Source organism: Monodon monoceros, unplaced genomic scaffold (assembly GCF_005190385.1).
Source record: "Monodon monoceros isolate NGI ecotype Baffin Bay Population unplaced genomic scaffold, NGI_Narwhal_1 Super_Scaffold_5, whole genome shotgun sequence".
Classification (NCBI taxonomy): Eukaryota; Metazoa; Chordata; class Mammalia; order Artiodactyla; family Monodontidae; genus Monodon; species Monodon monoceros.
The window spans coordinates 80,369,075-80,385,187 of NW_021703782.1; the positions used below are offsets into that span (position 1 = coordinate 80,369,075).

At 42.9% G+C, this 16,113-nt stretch overlaps 1 protein-coding gene across 2 annotated transcripts in view; it reads right to left on the bottom strand.

Annotated features, from left to right (window-relative positions):
• Positions 1–14,240: 14,240 nt before the first annotated feature.
• ANKS6 (ankyrin repeat and sterile alpha motif domain containing 6) overlaps positions 14,241–16,113 on the bottom strand; it is a 58,582-nt gene continuing 56,709 nt past the window's right edge. For both annotated transcript variants that reach the window (XM_029203151.1, XM_029203152.1), the window contains exon 16: positions 14,241–15,713. In XM_029203151.1, the coding sequence (XP_029058984.1) occupies positions 15,688–15,713 (26 nt within the window). In that variant the 3' untranslated portion in view covers positions 14,241–15,687. The remainder of the gene's footprint in view (positions 15,714–16,113) is intronic.

Sequence of the window (16,113 nt, forward strand, 5' to 3'; positions counted from 1 at the left end):
CTCTGCACCTTTTCGTATGTTATTCTCTCTGCCTGGACTATCATATTCTTTTCTCACTCATCCCTTCAAGACATAACGTGCATTTTTTAAACCTCATTTGCAGAGGGTGAGTTGACCACCTCCTCGGCTTGAGACACTCATCATCGATTCCATACAGTGTTCTTCTCCCGCTTTGTTTTCCCTTCATCCCCAATCCCCATTCCTTCCCCAACCCCAACATGGTCACTCCTCCAATGTGCCCGATACAGATCATATGCTGTCTAACCTTGTAAAACATCTGATCCCCTGGCAACAGGTGCCCATGCTACCTCCACCTCTCCATTTTGCCAAATAGCACCTGTACACCTGTAAATGTCCCTGTACATCCCTCCAGAGGCACCTGCAGAACAGTCGCTCTAAGGTATATACCTGGGGTGGGGACTACTGCATGACAAGGATGTGAATCACCTAACCAGGAAATACGAACTGCTTGGGTATTTAAAAGAGGGGGACTGGAAGGCAGGGAATTGGTTACTGAGAGAATGAAAGAGCTAGAAGCTACATGGGGACAGGGAGGCAATCAGGAATGAGCAACAACAGGAAACTTCTACCTTCCCTGGCTGGAGGGCCAGAAAGAGGATACCTGGTAAAGCTGGAATCATCACTGACCTGTTCTGACCCCAGGGAGACCTGAGACAGAGAGGAGAAGAGAGATACCCTGGCTTCTCCTTTCCTCCCACCCTCCAGCTTCCTGCCAGTGCCTCTCAGTGGAATTCAGCTGATGAGGAGCCTCAGAACCACAGCTGCAGGAACCAGACCTCCATGATACAGAGCAGAGCAGGAGAAGGACGAGAAACAGATCTCAGGACACAGGCCCTGGGCTGGCACCTTAGCAGCCACCTAACCAGCATCTCTAAAACCTGCCAGAATGCTCTCTAGATGGCTGTGACAGTTTAACACAGCCCACATGCTTGCCAACACTAAGCATTACACAACTTTCTAATTTTTTTAATTGATGGGTATAAAATGGACTCTTGCTATGGTCATTTGCATTTCTCTCAATTCCTGGTGAGGCAGAGAATCTCTTCATGTACTTGTCAACCATCCATGATTCTGCCTCTCTGAAACTACTTCTTCTTGGTTTACAAATATTTCTTGTATAAGCCAGTTATTAATCCCTTGTCAGATTTAAATATTACAAATATTTTCTCCCTATCTGTTAACATTGTGACCTTCATTTAAAAAGAAATCTTACATTTAGTCAAATCTATTATTACTATTACTGATCCCCCTTTTTTACTGAGGTATAGTTGATGCACAATATTATATGTTTCAGGTGTAAAACATAGTAATTCACAATTTTTAAAGGCTATATTTCATTTATAGTTATTATAAAATATTGGCTATATTCCCTGTGTTGTTATATACTTGTAGCTTATTTATTTTATGCAAAGTAGTTTGTACCTCCTAATTCTCTACCCTATCTTGCCCTGCCCCTCTTCTCTCTCCCCAGGTAACCACTGGTTTGTTCCCTATATCTGTGAGTCTGTTTCTTTTTTGATATATTCACTAGTTTGTTTTATTTTTTTAGTTTCCACATGTATGTGATAGCATATGGTATTTATCTTTCTCTCTCTGACTTATTTCATTTAGCATAACACCCTCCAGATCCATCCATGTTGTTGTAAATGGCAAAATTTCATTCTTTTTATGGCTGAGTAGTATTCCATTGTGTGTGTGTGCGTGTGTGCGTGTGCGTGCGTGTGTGTGTGTGTATTCCACATCTGCTTTATCCATTCATCTGCTGAGGAACACTTACACTGCTTCCATGTCTTGGCTATTCTAAGTAATGCTGCTATGAACATTGGGGTGCATGTATCTTTTCGAATTAGCGCTCTGTGCTTTTTGTATATTCTTAGTTTGTTCCCACTTATCAGGTCTTTGACCCTGGGCAGGTCATGTCCCCTTGGTTTTCTACACTGCAATTCTATAAGCCTGTAACTGCAGAGAGAGAGAGGGAGAGATAGAGAAGAAGAAACTTGGTCTTTTCTCCAGATTTCCTGAATGGCCCAATTTTGAGCTATTGCCTCAGGGAGAGTCTCTGCTCTGTTCCCCAGGCTGAGTGTTCACCTCTAAAGAAGCTTTTGTTTTCTGGGGTGTTAACTTCCCAGAGAACATAACTAGACATTGTCTTCACAAACAACACCAAAGTTGGAAATAGCAAGGCAGAATATGATGGAAAGTTGCATGTAATAAAACTGGTTTCCAAACCAGGTCCCTCTCAAGAAATGGCAAGAAAAGGAAGTAAATAAAAAGTTGAAAGTTGGCATTTCTCAGTTCTCACTTTCCTCAGGTGTCATGTCTCAAGGAAATATACATGTCCCAAGTTCATTTTCACTCCCACAATTTCTTTACAGGGTTTAGAAAGTGATATATTTCATGGTCGTGGTGAGACAAAAAGAGCTTTGGACTTAGATGTTTAACAGACCCCAGTCTAACATGCAGCTGATTTGTGATTTTTCACAAGTCACCACACTTCTTTGAGCAGTGGTTTCGCCTGACCTGGAAAATGAGACTTACTGTGTATCCCTTTCCTAAGAACTGTCAATCAGAGAATGGAGGTGCTTTGCGACTTTTATAGATTTTTTTAAACACCTAGGCACTGGGGTTACTCTTTCTTATTTAATTCTCACAACCACCACAGGAAATTTATTATTTCCATTTTATAGCTGGGAACACTGAAAGATTCAGAGGTTCAAAGAGATTCACCTCCCAAGGGTCAAACAGCTAGGATTGCTCTGCCCCTGCCCTTAGGTGGACTGGAAACGTGGAGCTATTTGGTGTGGAGACTAGCATTTGGTATTTCTCCAGTTCTTTCAGACTGAAACACTAATTCCTGGGAAATGTGACAGAACCACAGTCCCCATCCTCCTGCCCTGGGAACCAGGTTGGAAACAAATTGCAGATGGTGCTGTCCAGGTCTTTCCTCTGCCAGCTTGGGCACTCTTGCAGCCCTGGGAGCCCCAGGGATCCCCAAACCCAGCTGCTACGGCTTGGGGGGGGTCCCGGCTCCAATTAAGTGGAAAAAAAGATGAGAACACTCACCTACCCCAAGGGGCAGAAGTGAGTGAGAACCCCAGGAGATGCAGCTTCCAATGAACACAACAGGACCCAGAAATGGCCAGGGGCATCCCCCAAGAGTGAGGCTTCTCCCACTCTACTCCCAGGAGATGAAGCTGTCCATAAACCCATGGTGGGACATAGGATCAAGAAATTTCAGGACAGAACCTGGGTGTCTGAGGGTGTGGAGGGGTGAGTTGGGGGTAAACACAACCATGGGCATGTGCTCTGGCATTGCTACCCTTGGTGTCACCTGCCAGGTTAGGCTATAGGTCCTGGAGCCTTGACTGGGGACAGCAGCCTCCTTCCTTTGAGACTGTACAGTGTTTCCCTCAAAACCTCATTCACAGGAAATTCCTAGGACCTAACCAGAAAGAAGCTGAAGGGCCAGTGCTGATGCCTTTCAACTCAGGTACCTGGCAGCTGATGAACAAGGCATCAGGGTGACAGAGCTCCAGGAGCACTGGATCTTCTTTCCTTTCTTAGAAAATGGTTATCAAGTCACAGAATGTCAGAGCTGGAAAGTCACATCAAACCTGCTTTATGGCGCACATGGGAAAAACAGGCTCAGAAAGGGCAAGCCAGCTGGCAGCAGCCACCCTGGGCCTGCATTCCCAGTACTGTTCTCTGCTCAAATGTTTCCTAGCAGCCCCCAAGAAAAAGCCCTCATCCGCAGGAGACTTTTGCTGGATTTGGGGGCTGCAGTGAAACTGGGATATTCCTATAGATTTTGAAAACTCAAAGCTTCAGCCCTCTTGTTTTTAAAATTTTGTCGTGATTCATTTGAGCTCATGTGGTTTACAGAAACCTTGTTTCTCCCAAGAAAATAACAAAGAAATGATGGCTTCCTGTATCGAATCCCTGGGAGGTGTAGGACGCAAGAAACAAAACAAAAGAAACGTTCTGTTCATCATCTCACAGAATCAGTGGGGAACCAGAGAAATCCCAAGCCTAATGTTTCCCAGGGAGTGGCACTATGATGCTGGAACAAATATCAAAGGAAGATGCAATTGGTGAAGTGGGAAAACAGTGACTTTGAATTGAGAGATTTAGGTGCAAATTTCAGTTTTGTCATTGATTTTCTGTGTGACTTTGGGCAGGTATCATCCCATTCTGGGCCTGTTTCATCACCAGTAATTTGGAGGAAAAAAGACAAGATGCTCTCTAAACGCCCTTCCAGCATCAGCTGTGACTGGGGTCCCAAGCCTCCCCCTGCTGTCCCTGGACACTACCTCCAGCTTTCCCTATGTGCTTGCAAAGCTTGGCAGGAGGTGGGAGGGTGTCTCCCAGCTATGTTATATTTCCATTTAGACTCAGATTTACTAAGTGACTTGTCCACATTATTCGGGAAGTGACAGCTGATGCATAACGAGTTCCTGAGGTGTCTTGTCCAGATCTGACCAGGGAAATCAGGGGAAAGACAATCTCCAGATTGCTCTGAGTGACGTTGCTGCTATAGGATGATGTTAATTCTGCTGCTTACAGAAATAAGTCCAGTGTGAGTCGAGGCTTTTTGGTGTTTAAAACCAGATGGTATTTCCTGCCTTGATCAGCCTCAGAGCTTTGGTTCCCATGACAACCCCGAAGTTCCACCTACTGCAACTTTCCCATTCTCTGAGCTTCTTCCTCTTCCACCATTGTGCCAGGGGCCCTGGAGAATAAAGCCACTAACTAGCATGTGCATGGCACTTTACAGTTTACAACACACCCCAGCATTTAGTACCTCATTTACTCCTCACCACAGCCTTGCCAGGTAGCATTTGCTATCTCTTCCATTTCACAGATGGGAAAACCAAAGCCTCAGAGATGAGGCAATCTGCCCTCTCGGCCCTCAGCGGTGTCAGTAGGACTCAAACCCAGGTTTTATGACTTTGGACCTCATGTGGGGTCCACTGTTCCACTGTGCCCTGCCTGGCAGATCAACTACTCACTTAGGATTCCTAAGTGGTCAATTCCATACATATATATGGGTCTAGACCAAGGTGTGAAATCCTTAGGAAAGTTGCTTAACTTCTCTGTGCCTCTTTCCTCATCTGTAAAATGGGTAGTAATAGTGGTGCCTCTAGATGGATGGGAGGATTGAATTAGCATGTGTGTAATACCAGAGTAAATGTTTGCTGACAAGCCTGGGTGAGTCTCAGTTCTACTTTAACCATCTTGTGACCTTGGGTGGGTCATTTTGCTTGTTGGTTCCTGTTTCCCCCTCTGTGTAAGAGGTGACAGCATCACGGTGCTCATATGGATGTCACGTGTGATGAGACTAGTGCACAGAAGGTGCCTTGGAGGGACCCTCTCTCACACTGCAGTGTGCATATGCATCTGCTGGGGACCTTGTGAAGATGCAGATTTTGGCTCAGGAAGGCATTTCTTACAAGTGCCCAGGGGATGCCAAAGCTCCTGGTCCATGGATCACTCTTTGAAAACCAAGGCTATAGCGAGGAAACCACCATTCAAGTGTTATTAACAATCAATAATGCAGAGTGCCCAGTGAAGCCATCCAGTCCTGGACTTTTGTTTACAGATTCAATTTCACTTCTACTGATTGGTCTGTTCAGATTATCTATTTCTTCTTGATTAAGTTCTGGTGGGCTGTATGTTTTTAGAAACTTGTCCATTTCTTCTAGGTTGTCCAATTTGTTGGCATATACTTGTTCATAGTATTCTCTTAGGGTTTTTTGTATTTCTGCAGTATTGGCTGTTATTTCTCCTCTTTCATTTCTTATTTTGTTTATTTGGGTCCTCTCTTTTTTTCTTGGTGAGCCTGGCCAGAGGTTTGTCAATTTTGTTTACCCTTTCAAAAAAACCAGCTCTTGGTTTTATTAATTTTTTTCCATTATTTTAAATCTATATTTTATTTATTTCCTCTCTGATCTTTATTATTTCTTTCATTCTACTGATTTTAGGTTTTGTTTGTTCTTCTTTTTCCAATTCTTTTAAGTGGTAGGTTAGGTTTATTTGAGATTTTTCTTGTTTTTTGAGGAAGGCCTGTATCACTATGAACTTCCCTCTTAGGACTGCTTTTGCTGCATCCCATAGATTCTGTAAGGTTGTACTTTCATTGTCATTTGTCTCAAGGTATTTTTAAACTTCCTCTTTGATTTCATTGTTGACTCATTGGTTTTTTAATAGCGTGTTGTTTAGTCTCCATGTAACCATTTTTCCCTCATTTCTCTTTCTGTGGTTCATTTATAGTTTCATGCTGCTGTGGTCAGAAAAGATGCTTGAAATAATTTCTATCCTCCTAAATTTGTTGAGGCTTGTTTTGTGTCCTAGTATGTGGTTTATCTTAGAGAATGTTCCATGTGTACTTGAAAAGAATGTGTATTCTTTTTTGGATGTAATGTCCTGAAAATATCAATTAAGTCTAACAGTTCTACTGTGTCATTCAGAATCTCTGTCGCCTTATTGATTTTCTGTCTGGAAGATCTTTCCATTGATGTCAGTGGGGTGTTAAAGACTCCCACTATTATTGTATTCCTCCCTTTATGTCTGTTAGTATTTGTTTTATGTATTTAGGTGCTCCTATATTGGGCACATGTATGTTAATAAGTGTTGATCATCTTCTCATATTGATCCTTTTATCATTATATAATATCCTTATTTATCTTTCTTTATGGCCTTTGTTTGAAAGTCTATTCTGTGTGATGTGAATATTGCTACTCCCACTTTCTTATCATTTCCATTTGCATGATATATCTTTTTCCACCTTCTCACTTTCATCCTATTGGTGTCCTTTGTCCTAAAGTGGGTCTCCTGTAGGCAGCATATTGTAGGCTCTTGTTTTGTTATCCAATCTGCCATTCCTATGTCTTTTGATTGAAGCATTTAGCCCATTGATATTTAAGGTAATTATTGATACATATTTTTTTAATTATTTTTTAAAAGTATTTATTTATTTATTTGGCTGCACTGGGTCTTAGTTGCAGCATGTGGGGTCTTCCTTGCTGCATGGGGGATCTTCATTGCTGCATGTGGGAACTTTAGTTGCGGCATGTGGGATCTTTTTTAGTTGCAGCATGTAGGATCTTTAGTTGTGGCACACAAACTCTTAGTTGCAGTATGTGGGATCTAGTTCCCTGACCAGGGATCGAGCCCAGGCCCCCTGCACTGGGAGTGCAGAGTTTTAGCCACTGGACCACCAGGGAAGTCCCAATAGATATACATTTATTGCCATTTTAAACCTTGTTTTTCATTTGATTTTGTATTTCTTCTCTGTTCCTTTCTTTTTCTTTTTGCTTTTCCTTTTGTGGATTGATGGTTTTCTTTTGTATTATGCTTGAGTTCTCTTCTTTTTGGTTTTTGTGAGCCTATTGTGCTTTTGATTTGTGGTTACCCTGTTTTTCAAGTATGTTAACCCATTACTATAGCTACTTGTTTTAGATTGGTAGTCATATAGGCTCAAACACATTCTTAAAAAAAAAAAAAACCCTGCATTTTCATACTCCCCTCCCCCACATTTTATGAGTTTGATGTCCTCTTTTACATCTTCATGTTCATCCTTTTGCTGTCCATTGTAGTTATCAGAATTTTCACAAATTAAAAAAAAATTTTAATCTATATACTGGTTTATTTAAGTGATTTACTTTCCAATTGTGATTTTTTTCTTCCCTATAGATTCTTTCTTCTTTTCTATTTAGAGAAGACCTTTCAAGATTTCTTTTAGGATAGGTTTAGTATTGCTGTATTCTTTTAATTTTTACTTGTCTGAGAAATTCTTTATCTCTCCTTCTATTCTAAGTGATAATCTTGCTGGGTAGAGTATCCTAGGCTGCAGGTTTTTCCCTTTCAGGACTTTGAATATATCTTGCCACTCCCTTCTGGCCTGCAATATTTCTGTAGAGAAATCAGCTGACAGCCTTATGGGGGTTCCCTTGTAATTAACTCTTTGTTTTTCTCTTGCTGCCTTTAGAATTCTCTCTTTATCTTTAACTTTTGTCATTTTAATTATAATATGTCTTGGTGTAGGTCTGTTTGGGTTCACTTGTTTCATCTCTGTGCTTCCTGTACCTGGATATATGTTTTCTTCTTATACCAAAGAACTTACACTGATCTTTCTCAAACTCTTCCAAAAAACTGAAGAGGAGGGAACACTCCCAAATTCATTCTATGAAGCCACCATCACCCTGATACCCAAACCAGACAAAAACACTTCCAAAAAAGAAAATTATAGGCCAATATCTTTGGTGAATATAGATGCAAAATTCTCAACAAAATATTAGCAAACTGAATCCAACAACACATAAAAAAGAACATACACCACAATCAAGTTGGATTCATCCCAGAGTCACAAGGATGGTTCAACATATGCAAATCAATCAATGTGATACACTGCATCAACAAAAAAGACAAAAACCACAAGATCATCTCAATAGATGCAGAAAAAGCATTTGATAAAATTCAACATCCATTCATGACAAACACTCTTACCAAAGTGGTTATAGAGGGAACATATCTCAACATAAAAAAAGCTATTTATGATAAACCCACAGCCAATATAATATTCAACGGTGGGACTTCCCTGGCAGTCCAGTGGTTAAGACTTTGCCTTCCAGTGCAGGGGGTGTAGGTTCAATCCCTGATTGGGGCGCTAAGACCCCATGTGCCTCGCAGCCAAAAAACCAAAACATAAAACAGAAGCAATATTGTAACAAATTCAATAAAGACTTTAAAAATGGTCCACATCAAAAAAAATCTTTACAAAGAAAATTTTTTAATAAAATAAAATAAAATACTCAATGGTGAAAAGCTGAAAGATTTCCTGCTAAAATCTGGAACAAGACAAGGATTCCCACTCTTACCTCTTCTATTCAACACAGTATTGGAAGTCCTAGTCAGAGCAAATAGACAAGAAAAATAAATAAAAGGTATTCAAATTGGTAGGGAAGAAGTAAAATTGTCACTATATGCAGATGACATGATACTATATTTAGAAAACCCTAAAGACTTCACACAAAAACTATTAGAACTGATAAACGAATTCAGTAAGGTAGCAGGAAACAAGATTAACACACAGAAATCTGTTGCATTTCTTTACACTAACAATGAAATATCAGAAAGGGAAAGTAAAAAAAAAAAAAAAAATCCCTTTTAAAATTGCATTAAAAAAATACTTAGGAATAAACCTGACCAAGGAGGTAAAAGACCTTTATGCTGAGAACTATAAAACATTGATAAAGGAAACTGAAGACAATTCAAAGAAATGGAAAGTTATCCCATGCTTTTGTATTGGAAGAATTAATATTGTTAAAATGGCCTTATTATCCAAAGCAATCTACAGATTTAATGTGATCTCTATCAAATTATCCATGACATTTTTTACAGAGCTAGAACAAATAATCCTAAAATTTATATGGAACCATAAAAGACCCAGAATTGCCAAAGCAATCTTGAGGAAAAAGAACAAAGTTGGAGGCATAATGCTCCCAGACTTCACACAATACTACAAAGCTACAGTAATCAAAACAGTGTGGTATTGGCACAAAAACAGACATACGGATCAATGGAACAGAACAGAGAGCCCAGAAATAAACCCACACACCTACAGTCAATTAAACTCTGACAAAGGAGACAAGAATATACAATGGATAAAAGACAGTCTCTTTAGCAACTGGTGGGGGAAAGCTGGACAGCCGCATGTAAACCAATGAAGTTAGAATACTCCCTCACACCATACACAAAAATAAACTCAAAATGGCTTAAAGACTGAAATATAAGACATGACCCCATGAAAATCCTAGAAGAGAACACTGGCAAAACACTCTCTGACGTAAATCGTAGCAATGTTTTCTTACATCAGTCTCCCGAGGCAATAGAAATAAAAGCAAAAATAAACAAATGGGATCTAACCAAACTTATAAGCTTTTGCACAGCAAAGGAAACTATAAACAAAACAAAAAGACAATCTAAAGACTGGGAGAAAATATTTGCAAATGATATGACCAACAAGGGCTTAATTTCCAAAATATACAAACAGCTCATACAACTGAATAACAAAAAAACCCAATCAAAAAATGAGCAGAAGATCTAAACAGACATTTCTCCAAAGAAGACATATAGATGGCTGGTAGGCACATGAAAAGATGCTCAACATTGCTAATCATTAGAGAAATGCAAATCAAAACTACAATGAGGTATCACCTCACACTGGTGAGAATGGCCATCATTAAAAAGTCTACAAACAATAAATGCTGGAGAGAATGTGGAGAAAAGGGAACCCTCTGACACTGTAATGTAAATTGGTGCAGCCACTATGGAAAACAGTATGGAGGTTCCTTAAAAAACTGAAAATAGAGCTACCACATGATCCATCAATCCTATTCCTGGGCATATATCCAGAAAAGATGAAAACTCTAATTCAAAAAGATACATGCATCCCTATGCTCATATCAGCACTATTTACAATAGCCAAGACATGGAAGCAACCTAAATGTCCATCAACAGATGAATGGATAAAGAAGATGTGGTATATATATACACAATGGAATACTACACAGCCATAAAAAAGAATGAAATAATGCCATTTCCAGCAAATGGGCCTAGAGATTATCATACTAAGTGAAGGAAACCAAAGACAAATACCATATGATACTCATTATATGTGGAATCTAAAATATGATACAAATGAACTTATTTAAAAAACAGACTCACAGACATAGAAACTTATGGTTACCAAAGAGGAAAGGGGGAAGGAGGGATAAATTAGGAGTTTGGGATTAGCAGATACAAATTACTATATATAAAACAGATAAACAACAAGGTCCTACTGTATAGCACAGGGGACTATATTCAATATCTTGTAATAAACTATAACAGAAAAAGAATATGAAAAAGAATAACTGAATCAATTTGCTGTACACAGAAAATAATATAATATTGTAAATCAACTGTACTTCAAATAAACAAACAAACAAACAAATAAAGCAGAGTGCAATGCCCATAGGCCTCCGGTTATAAGCTTAGTTGAAAGTTCAAGAAACTTGGAAAGCCCACTGGAAATGTCAGCAGGGAGGGTTTTTCCGGGTGGGAAATTTCTGCCAGGCAAGGGCTCCTTAGGGCCACAGTCCCAGGCTCTGTGCATCCTGGAACCCCCACAGGACTCTGGGGAAAGCTATATCTGATCTTAAAGCTCAAGAGATGTAAAAACATCAGTGTGTTACATTATGTATATCAAATTATACTCACTGATAATGACTTGTACAATTGTTTAAAAATAAAACTTTTAAGTAAAAAAAAAAAAACGTGATCCAAGAATGCTAAGTGGATCAAAGTAGAGACAGCTATTCCACAGGTCTAAAGAACACAGTCTGCATCTTGTGCTTTTTTTCTCCAATTCTTTCTTTGCTCTAAATTCTTCCTTATACAATTGTGGGTTGTAAACTGAGTTACGTGTGTTAAATTCATTGCTATGCAATAAACAAATATCTTCCGTCATTCTTTCATTTGGCCGGTGCATCCCTGGCCCTGTCTTAGGTCCATAACCTAGCTCCTCTAACTGCTACCAGCTCAGGGTTCATTAACACGGCTGCATTAATGAGTTGCGGCCCCAGCAGAGCACAACGTCCCCCTGCATTGCAGCTGGTGAGGAAGAGCTCATGTGGCCCTGACTCTCAAGGAACGGGGAGAGGGAATGAGCAATTAGAATCGGCTGATGCCCCAAGACACTTATCCTTGACTCGCATTATCTCAGTTAACCCTTGTCCTGCCCTGGGAGCCAGGATTGTTATCACCCCAGTGGATCATAAGCTCCACAAAGGCAGGGGCTTTGATTTGCCCTCTGGGCATCCCCAGTGCCCCATCAGCGGCTGTCTGCTGAATGAGTGCGTCAACCCTCGCTCCGTGCGATGGCGAGAAACAGAGTTCGCTTACCTGAGGAAGCTGTCACCATGCACACGGCCTCCCCGCGAGCCTGCGGCTCCAGGTGGCCTGACGGACATTCCCTCGGAGGATTCTGTCTGACTCAGGCTCTCGGCCACTGTCCCTCATGAGGAGTTAGTAAAATCAGTTTGCCCTGAGGTCCCCTCATGGATGAAGTCAAGCTACAGAACCTGAGGGAACATTAGTGTGAAGTCTCCAATTCTAGGTCCTTCTTTATGGCTGAAGTTCCTCTCCACACACGCACAGCCTTAAACTTAACAAAGCGCTGGCTCACAGGCCGGGTTCCCCAGGAGCAGGCTGTGCGTGGCCACTGCCTGCAGCACGTGGTTTAGGCACTGGTCTCGGGAGGGACACCTGTGGCACGGCAGGGAAAGCGGGACTGGGCGGAGGAAGGCTGCGGCCGTCTCACCGGAAGCGCAGGGGCTGGTGGGAGAAGTGGGCGGAAGTGGGCGTCGATGGGGCTGGGGCCCCACCCTCGGTGGAGCGAGTGTCGAGGCCAACGCGGAAGCGCTTCTGAAAACCCTCGTCTGTGACCCAAAGGGAGTGTTTCGTATTGTGAGAAAATTGAAGACAATTATTCTGTTGAAAGAGCTTCGGGCAAGTGAAGTGGAGAAGCCCCCAGCGCCGTGGAGAGAGGAAATGAAAGCCAGAGGAGTAGCTGGAGGGCCGGGAGCACGTGGTGCCTCAGGGAGCGTTCCCACCTTCCTAAGGGGCTTGCCTCCCGCAGAGCCAGGACAAGGGTGGCCCCACCTCATTCCTGAGCATTTTCTGTGTGGGGCTCTGGTTGAGACTGGCAGCCCATCTAGACCCCTCTGATGAAGGGGACAGAAAGGTGTGTGTACATACACGTGTCGGGGGGAGGGGGGAGGGAGAGCAAGACCCTACAATGGTGATGTATCCTTCACCTTGAAGGACAAGGTGGAGAAGGTGAACACTGACAAAAGGGTGGAAGACCAGCCAGGTCTTGAGCTCCCCTTTTCTTCCTTCTTTTAAAATTATAGCAAAAAATATATAAAACTTACCATTTTACCCATTTTAAAGTGTGGCCTGGCATTAAGCACATCCACAATGTTGTACCACCATCACCATTATCTAGTTCCAGAAGTTTTTCATGACCCCAAAAGGAAATCGCCTACCCATTAAGCATGGCTCCCCATTTCCTCAATCCCCAAATCTCAGCTTTCCATCCCTATGGATTGGCCTATTCTGTACATTTCATATAAATGGAATCACATAATACGTGGTCTTTTGTGTCTGGCTTCTTTCACTTAGCACAATGTTTTCAAGTTTCATCCATGTTGTAGTGTGGATCGCTACTTCCATGGCTGAACAATATCCCGCTGTGTGGATAATCCCAAATTTTGTTTATCCATTCATCTGTTGATGGCCATCTGGATTATTACCACCTGTGGCTGTTGTGAATTGTGCTGCTATGAATATCTGCATACAAGTTTTTATTTGAATACCTATTTTCAATTCTTTTGGGTATATTACCTAGGAGTAGAGTTGCTGGGTCATATGGTAGTTCGATGTTTAACTTACTGAGGAACCACTCCCCCTTCTTTTTATAGATTTTCACAGACTCAGGAGGCTGGAAAGGACCTCAAAAGTGACCTAGAGCAATGTTTCTCAGACTTTTGGATTTCACACATCCATGAAACTAAAACCACCACTACCACCACCCTCTCCCTTCAAAGTAATAGGGATTTGTGTCAGGATCAAGGCCAACCCCATAAAATGAGTATATTTAGTGTCAGGTAAACTCATTGCCTTGTACTTGTTTTTCTCCTGTCACCTCCACCATTGGGTCATTTGGGAACACTTGCCTGGTCCAATCTTCATCTAAAGTCTGAGTTCCCCTCTCCAGCTGCCCTGGGCTTGACCAGCCTCTGGGGCTCATCTGGGGGATGTTCTCCCTTCTAGGTAGCCCTGGTCCCTGGAATGTTCTTCCTCATGGAGTGCTGGCCCTACGTCCATGGTCTCCCCAGTATCTTTGCTCCCCATAGACCTTGGCCTCATTCCACCTGTTTTGGGCCTGGGACCCATGCTACCTTCTGCTTCCTGAATGCTCTATAGGGCTGAGCACAGCCAACATGAGACACTGAGAGCAGAAGAGGTGGAGATGAGGGAGCCCCAGACTTGTAAAGACTCTCAGCAGAAACAAAGAGAATCTCCAAGCCATATATGTATAGTATTATAGTATTTCATAAACACCTCCCCACCAAAAAAAAAAAAAAATTGTGAACAAGCCATACAGACTAACAAGGTTTTATTTGTTTTGTGTTGGCTGGGCTTATCCCAATTCAACATTTCTCTCTGTGCTGAAAGGCAGCAAGACAGCATGGAGAGACCTGACAGGTGAGGCCTGCATTCAAATCGACCATCGCCTGTTACAAGGTGACCTTGGTGAGGTTGATATCTGTGTGCCACACTCACCAAATTGGTAGAAAGGGGATTTTAAGGCTGCCTCACAAGATTATCATGAAGGAGGTGAGGCAACGGAAGCGCCCAGCACACCATAGGCACTTGCTCCATAACAGTTCTCATTGGAAGAAATCTGAGCAGCATTTTATACCTTCGATGAGCAAAAACAAAGTGAGAAGACAAACTCACCATTATTTAATATACATTTGGCAAACAAAAATCCTTCAAAGAATCAAATTCCTGTATGGAAAAACAATAAAATAGTAACAAAAAGAAGTGTTGGATGGTAAGGAACATGGAAACACAGTAGAGCTGAAACAAAACAGCACCTTGGTCTCTTATCAAAGGATCCAGTGGCCCTGCTGAGGCCAAACCCTACCCCAGCCACCTGGACAGTGGGAACGAGGTCTCCTGGAAGAGGATGGCCATGCCCTGTGTCTATGAGCCCTAGGGAGGCAGCTCCAACAGGAACTAAGACTCATGGGGGCTGGCTCAACCCACTGGGTAGGGAGGGCCCTGAGGAGGGGCCCTGGGTGGTCCCCACCTTAGGAAGGAAGCTGAAGAGGGGACTCACCACCCACCTCCCCCAGGAAGGAGATTCAGTCCCTGGCCAGTCCTTCAGAATTTGGTATCGACTTTGTCAGGGAAAGCATCAGGTCTCCTTACATGCTGAACAGGATCTGTTGGTTAATGAGACATGATCACCTTGCCTGAACAAAGCACAGATGGTGCTTCACACCTTCAGTCTGGGCTGCAGAATCTTCCCAGGAAGGGTCCCAAGCCCTCAAAAGGTGCTTTCTTGGAAGGTCAGCGTAGATGTTCACAGCTGTCTAGCCCGGGACTGGCCTGCACGGCACTGTCCTTAGGCAGCTCTGAGGCAAGAGCAAACTGGAGCGGTTTCCTGCTTCCTCTCTGCCCCTTGAATCAGCCCCTGTGATCAGGCTGGAAGGCCTCCCTTCTTTCTGTCCACCTTCCTGGGAATCCCAGTGACACAAACACCAGAGTCAGCCACAACTGGAGGGTGGGGATTCACCAACAACCCTCACTTCCTCGGGCTCCGATACCAGCAGAGCCACCTAAACTGCTGCCACCTCTGGCTGGAGGCTGCCGCTTCTGGCCTCGCCCACCCAGCCCTGGCTACATCAGGGCAAGCGGGAGGCGGGGTGGGGCGGGGGAGAAACAGAGTATTTCAAACAGGCAAGCATCGTGGAGATTTCTCCCATCTGCAGAGCTCCACATGGTGTGAAAAGGGCTTTCACCTTCATCTGCTCCTCAGCGCCTTGGGGAGTGCTACCCCCTTGTAACTGAAAGGGAAACTGAGGTTCAAGGAATGTTAGAAATATGTTACCCATTAAGAAGTGGCTGAGCCAAAACCCAGTGCTAGGACCGACTATAGATTCAGTGCTCTTCCAGGTAACAGACTGCTGCTACGCATTTCAAAGAAAAGAATCAAAAATTGGAATAACAGGTATCTAACTTACCCCCCGATAATATTTAACCCAGAAATGTTATATGCCGCCTGCCTTCTCACACACTGTCCCCCCATCTGGGGAGCCCTTTCTCTTCCCCACCTGCCAGCTGTGCCTACTTACCCTTTCAGACCCAGTCTTTCCAACGCAGCCCATCCAGGCTGAACCTGAGACATCACCCACGACGTCCTGAGCCGTGGGCCCAGCACACGCCTTTACTGTAAGAATCCTTACGGGCCCTACGTCT